This window comes from Cynoglossus semilaevis, chromosome 8 (assembly GCF_000523025.1).
Source record: "Cynoglossus semilaevis isolate Cse_v1.0 chromosome 8, Cse_v1.0, whole genome shotgun sequence".
Classification (NCBI taxonomy): domain Eukaryota; kingdom Metazoa; phylum Chordata; class Actinopteri; order Pleuronectiformes; family Cynoglossidae; genus Cynoglossus; species Cynoglossus semilaevis.
Window position 1 is genome coordinate 22,989,092 of NC_024314.1, and position 6,000 is coordinate 22,995,091.

At 40.5% G+C, this 6,000-nt stretch overlaps 1 protein-coding gene across 1 annotated transcript in view; it reads left to right on the top strand.

Annotated features, from left to right (window-relative positions):
* The window catches only part of ptpn12 (protein tyrosine phosphatase non-receptor type 12), a 39,438-nt gene that overhangs the window by 25,822 nt on the left and 7,616 nt on the right, over positions 1–6,000 (top strand). The window contains exons 13-14 of the mRNA XM_025057210.1: positions 5,179–5,368; positions 5,453–5,997. Of these exons, the coding sequence (XP_024912978.1) occupies positions 5,179–5,368; positions 5,453–5,997 (735 nt within the window). The remainder of the gene's footprint in view (positions 1–5,178; positions 5,369–5,452; positions 5,998–6,000) is intronic.

The window sequence follows — 6,000 nt, forward strand, 5'->3', positions numbered from 1 at the left end:
TTGACTTAACCGGTTAATTTAAATTTGGTTATTTTTTTCAGCATTTTACTTTTTTTTTTACACTCATAATATCAGATAATGTAAGTCTTATAATGTGACTTTTTTCGATTTGCTCCATGCTCATTTTCTCGCCTTGTTTCGGTTTTGAATTCCCAGATCAAAGATCCTTTCATGCTGACACATTCCTCACTGCCTTCTCTCTCCGCTCCGCTCCGAGTTTTCCCTGGGCTCTGGTTTCCTGCATTTTGTTTACTGAAGCAGCCAGTTTGAAAGGAAAGCAAATACACCTCATGATCTCTCACTGTCTCCTCATAATATCAGATAATGTAAGTCTTATAATGTGACTTTTTTCTATTTGCTCCACGCTCATTTTCTCACCTTGTTTCGGTTTTTCTTAACCTTTAGTTAGTTACAAAGTTGAATTCCCAGATCAAAGATCCTTTCATGCTGACACATTCCTCACTGCCTTCTCGCTCCGCTCTGCTCCGAGTTTTCCCTGGGCTCTGGTTTCCTGCATTTTGTTTACTGAAGCAGCCAGTTTGAAAGGAAAGCAAACACTTTTTCAGAAGGCCCTTATTTTGGGATGTAGCTACGAGTGATCTGTGGGCTGAAAAGTTTCTGTCCTGTTCTTAGAAAAACATACACTTTCAAATCAGAGATGCTGCCAAAATAGGAAGTGTTGGTGGAAGTGGGGCAGAAGCTGAGGCTCTGTCAGGGATACGTGGGCGTCTGGTTGGTAGAAAACCTCGCTGCGTGTCACAGTGTGTGCCTTTTCTCCGCCTGTCATCCCTCTCTTTCCTAAAGGTATTATGTCAGGGCCTAGCTGAAGCCCTCAGAGTATTCTTAGTGATGGTGGGAGCTATTTTTACCAACATAGTCCACATTCTTCCGGCCACACTCCCTCCTGGGTCACTTCGGCAGGGGTGAGGGGGGATTTTTGTGTGTTTGAGTGAGATGGACGCAGATACTGAGCTCCAATTAGGCTGGCATCCAGGTCACAGTCTCTGAGTCATGGTTTCTTTTTACATACATACACATAATTACACTGTGCTACACCCTAAAAAGTCACATCCACATTTTTACTGTAATGACTGGACGCCCTGCTGTCATACGTGATGGATCATCGGGAGTGTTTTGAATACTTGGCTCTATGACGTACAGTATATATTAGTGAATCAACGTCTTGCTAACATTTTTGAAACTTGACTGAGTTCAAGCAATATTTCTGTAATCCAATTAAGATTTTTCAACACTGATGATTTTATTGGCCATTAAGTCATTTTTTAAAATTATTATTGTTATTTACATAGTTAGCAGATGGCTTTATCCAAAGCAACAATCAAGCATGTGATTCCTCTGGGAGTCGAGCCCAGGACTATTATTATTATTGTTCTTCTTATTATTATTATTTTTAGTACTACTACTAGTAGTAGTCGTAGTAGTAGTATTAGTATAGTTCTATGCCAACTAGTCTAGAAACCCTAGGTTGGGTTGTGTCAATAAGCTCATTAGTCATAAAAGCCAAATCACTGTGGACTACTGATATTGTGACCACTAATGACTGGATAAACAGAAAGTGAATCTTTTTTTATTACTGTTATTAGTTACTATTATTGAATCTGTTGCTCACTGGCTCTGAATACACATACTGAAAAAGAGTGGTGGGATGTTGACCAGACCTGGCTCAGACCTCAGGATGTGCATCTTCCCAAGTCTTTGCCAATTAGAGCATTATTATTAGGGGGTCAGGGGGCGTGCAGGCTGGTTCTGCTGTATGGAGATTAACTTCATAGGAGAGACGGGATAGGACGAGATGGTGTCAGGGGATCCAACTGGTTAAAAGCGGCCGTCAAAGGCCGAACTCCTGATGAAAAAACATTTGACATTTGTTTTGGTTACACAATGATGCAGATCAGTTGTTGTGAGCGTTGGAGTGTGAACATCCGAGCGTCTCCTCAGCTCCTGCTCACCACACCTCCAGGTTCCTGCTGTGGAACAGTTCTCTGATTAAAAATGCAGCATCCTCCCTCTGGAGGACAGTGTACACTGACACACACCCATTGTAAGTGTGTGTGTGTGTGTGTTTATTTACAAGAGTGGGTGTTGTTGTTACATAAATTTGAGATTTGCGTGAAGGCGTGCATCTGTGTGCACACGTCTGTTAAGCTTCTGTGTGCGCCCTTTTTTTTGTGTATATCAGTATCTGTGTTCGCGCGTGTTTTGTTTCTTAAGTGTGTCAGCAGTGTGGAGGAACACAGGGTGGATTTTTTTTTTTTTCTGCTGTGGGGCTGAAGTAAAAGAACAGAAGTTTATGGTTAGTTTTTGTAGTCTCTGAAGCTCTTTGATGTGTTTTATAACCATCACAGATTCTCCTTCTCTAAACACAGAAGCCTTTTTACAGCTGCAGGGTAAAAATTTAATAAACTTTAGAAATAGGCGACCCTGTTTACAACCGGACTAGCAATAAATATAAACATGTTACTGTGTGTAAACAGTGAGTGACGTGAAGAATTCACTTTATTAAGCAAATTGTAAGATCATTTTCAGGCATTTCATCAAAAGTGTCTTTTTACCAATGTATACAGCAGCCTTTAGCTTTTGGCTAAGCTAATTTACTATTTTTGCAAGCTTTTTTTTTTATCTTAAGTAACTTTGGGACGTTTTTTTGGCTCTTGAAGTTTCATTGTGACAAAGTCCAGCTCTTTGTGGTAATATTTATCTATTTTGCCCATTTAGGACTGGTTAAATCCCTTTCTGAACACTTTCCAATTTGAGTGTGAAGTTTGAATTATCTTTTGGCAAATAATGGCTCTAAAACAAATTTGCATTTATCTGTATTTATTTTCATTTTTCAAGAATTTCTTTTTGACTGATTAATTTTCTTTATTTTTTTCCCCATTTCCCAGACCATTGTTCAACATATATGGAATAACCTTGGAGTCCTTATGGGCATTTTAGCTCCTTTAATACCAAAATCAAGCTCATTTTGTGTCATAGATTTATTTTATTTTTTATTTATTGCTCTACACTACAGTCCTCTCGTGTGTGTGTGTTCCTTTTATGAATTTACAGTAACCTCCGTGTCCTTGATTTTAGTCCATGCTGCTTATTTGTTTCGCTGCCTTTATTAGTTTCTGCCTCTAAACAGCTCTGCCTCCCTACGGATTCATTACAGTTTCATCTTATCTCTTCGAGAGTGAAAAAAACACCAGGGCTTGAATAAACGCTGTGGCATGTGAATGATTCATATCCCCATAGAAACAATCAGCGCCAGCAGGAGTCATCTGCGTTATTGTAAAATATGTCTTTTGCTTGCTCAGCCACTGAGGAGGATATAGAGGTGTGGAATCCCACGGGTGATGAATGTTTTCATTAAAGAAAACTCCAAAGGAATTAGAGTTTTATTGTTTGAATAACGATGTAATCAAACGAGCCTGAAGAGACGCTGCTTATTCTGGTGCCTTATTAAAGTTCTGCTGTAACTGGTGGGGGCAGGGCTTTCTTTTTTTGTTTTTTTAAACTTACATGTGCTGTTACCTTTGACCCTTTGAGCTGTACACCCAGTGTTATACTTTTCAGTGTTTTTGAGAATTTCCATTTGAATGACCAGTCTGTAGCTATCATTGCCATCTGTTGGACTTTACTTATCCGTTAGATTTAAAGATATTTGTCCAAACTGCCTTGTTATCCTTAAAATAAGAAAGTAAATAGTAAATGACAAGATAAATGACCAGTCTGCAGCTATCATTGCCATCTATTGGCTGTACTCTGTTAGTTTTAAAGATAATATTTGACCAAACTGCCTTATTATCCTTAAAGTAAGAAAGTAAATAGTAAATGACAAGATTCTCTTTAAGTTATTAATTTCTCTTGGTTGCTACAGCCCACAATCAAATGACCCACGTACCGGTACTAGTCCAGGGACCAGGGATTGGGGACCCTTACTTGAAAACATAGCACTTTCTAAAAACACCTTCGTTTACAATTTCTCTTTTTAGTCTTAGTCATGATTTTACCTTCCAACCTGACGTTGAGCTGAAGCTGTACTTTAAGACTGGTGAAAATGACCTCCAAACAGACAGAGAAGGTGATGAAGAGCCAGTGTGAGTGGAGCAATTTTTTTTGTTTTGTTCTTTTTTGCTCCTTGAATGGAGGCCGACGATGTTAGACATTTTAACACCGTTAGTTTGAGCGATTTTCCCACTGAAAACTTAACTGGGATCTTTCAGAAAGACTTGCCTACAACTTTTCTCTCCTTGTCCTTGACACATAAACAATAGAGTATCTGTCAGCACAGCCAAACCACAGAGTCCTTTGTTGCTGAAGTAAAGGAAATCACCTTCTCTTCTATCTTGCAGCATCTCCCTACACATGCATGCACCCAAAGACACAATCATGTGCCCTCGGCCCTGTTGACTGTCGACTCCTCCTCCAGTCATGTGCTCTTCATTTAGCACTTTGTCACTACATCTTTTGACCCTCTTTCTCTCTGTGCACACTTTATTCAAATGCATATGTGAATGTATATTCCGAGGAATGGAAAGAGTGGTAGAATGTATAATTTTCCATTTCTTGCGTTTTGTTACAACCTCAGCATCCTGTATGTGAGCCACCCCCAGCTGCAGTGTTAATCTGCATATGGCTGTGTGCCTATAATGTATGTGAGGTATGACAGAAATGGAATACATCATACTATATATATGTATATATGTGTATATGTGTATGTACGTATATATGTATACATATGTATTTATATGTCTATATATGTGTATATATTACATTTAAGATTAACATTTAAGCTGCTGTTCACTTGAGTACATTATTTACTTCCACATTTTTTAAAATCGTATAATCAACTAATTTTAATTTGCTTAGTAGCAATTGTTGTCGATTTGCTTTAATTACTTTTCTTTTATTTAATTTTCTTTTTTTTTAATAATTATTCATTTTTGATTTCCTCATTCTCGTCAACAAGAACTCATGTTTTTCTTCATGTTTCATTTATTTGTGACATCAATATCATTTACTCTCTGAAGTAGAAAAATTAAATTTGTGTTGAAAGCGTAAGCATCGCTCACTTCTGTCCGTTCTCCTTCCTCTCTGTCCAGTGCCCACTCACGTTTTGTTGAAAGCGTAAGCATCGCTCACTTCTGTCCGTTCTCCTTCCTCTCTGTCCAGTGCCCAGGCAGAAGGCGATGTTAAGGAGGAGATCCTTCAGCCCCCTGAGCCTCACCCTGTACCCCCCATTCTCACTCCGTCTCCCCCCTCAGCCTTCCCCACAGTCACCAACGTGCGACAGGACAATGACCGCTACCATCCCAAACCTCTTATACACGTCCTGGCGTCCTCACAGACCAATGTGACACAGGTATAGTCTTTGTACAGGAGTGCTGTTGTTATTGGTGTCACAGTGTCAGAGCTAATGTTAGCTAATGCTATTAACTATTTCCAGCATAAAGATGGGGACCGGCTGCACAACCAGTCAGAAGCCAGTCCAAACAAACAAACCCATACCTCAGAACGGAAAGACCAAGTTCTACAAAGCCAGGAACAGCAGACCCAGGTCTCCAATCTGGATCTGAATGAAAATTACAATAACAAATTGTCTTCTGCGTCATCGAATCAGAAATCAGAATCATCTGGCCAGGGTCAGACCCAGACCCCCTCCTCGCCCCTCTCCCCTTCTCTGGAATGTTCTGGTGTTCCGAGGATCGAAAGAAAGCTGAGCATTGAAATTAAGAAGGTGCCGCTGCAGGAAGGACCTCGGAGCTTCGACACCACCACATCCTCCTCTGGAGGAGTGGCAGGAGGTCTCAGCAGCTCTTCAGCCAACAGTGGGAGCATGTTACAAAGATCCCACGCCTTCAAAGTCCGTTCTGGTCCATCCCTGCTGACGTCAAGCTCCTCGCTGTCTGAGGACTCGGGCACAGAAGGAGGAGCAGGAGGAGAGAGCAACACAGGCGGAGGAGGTCCGGTTCGACCAAACCATCTCCCTGTGAA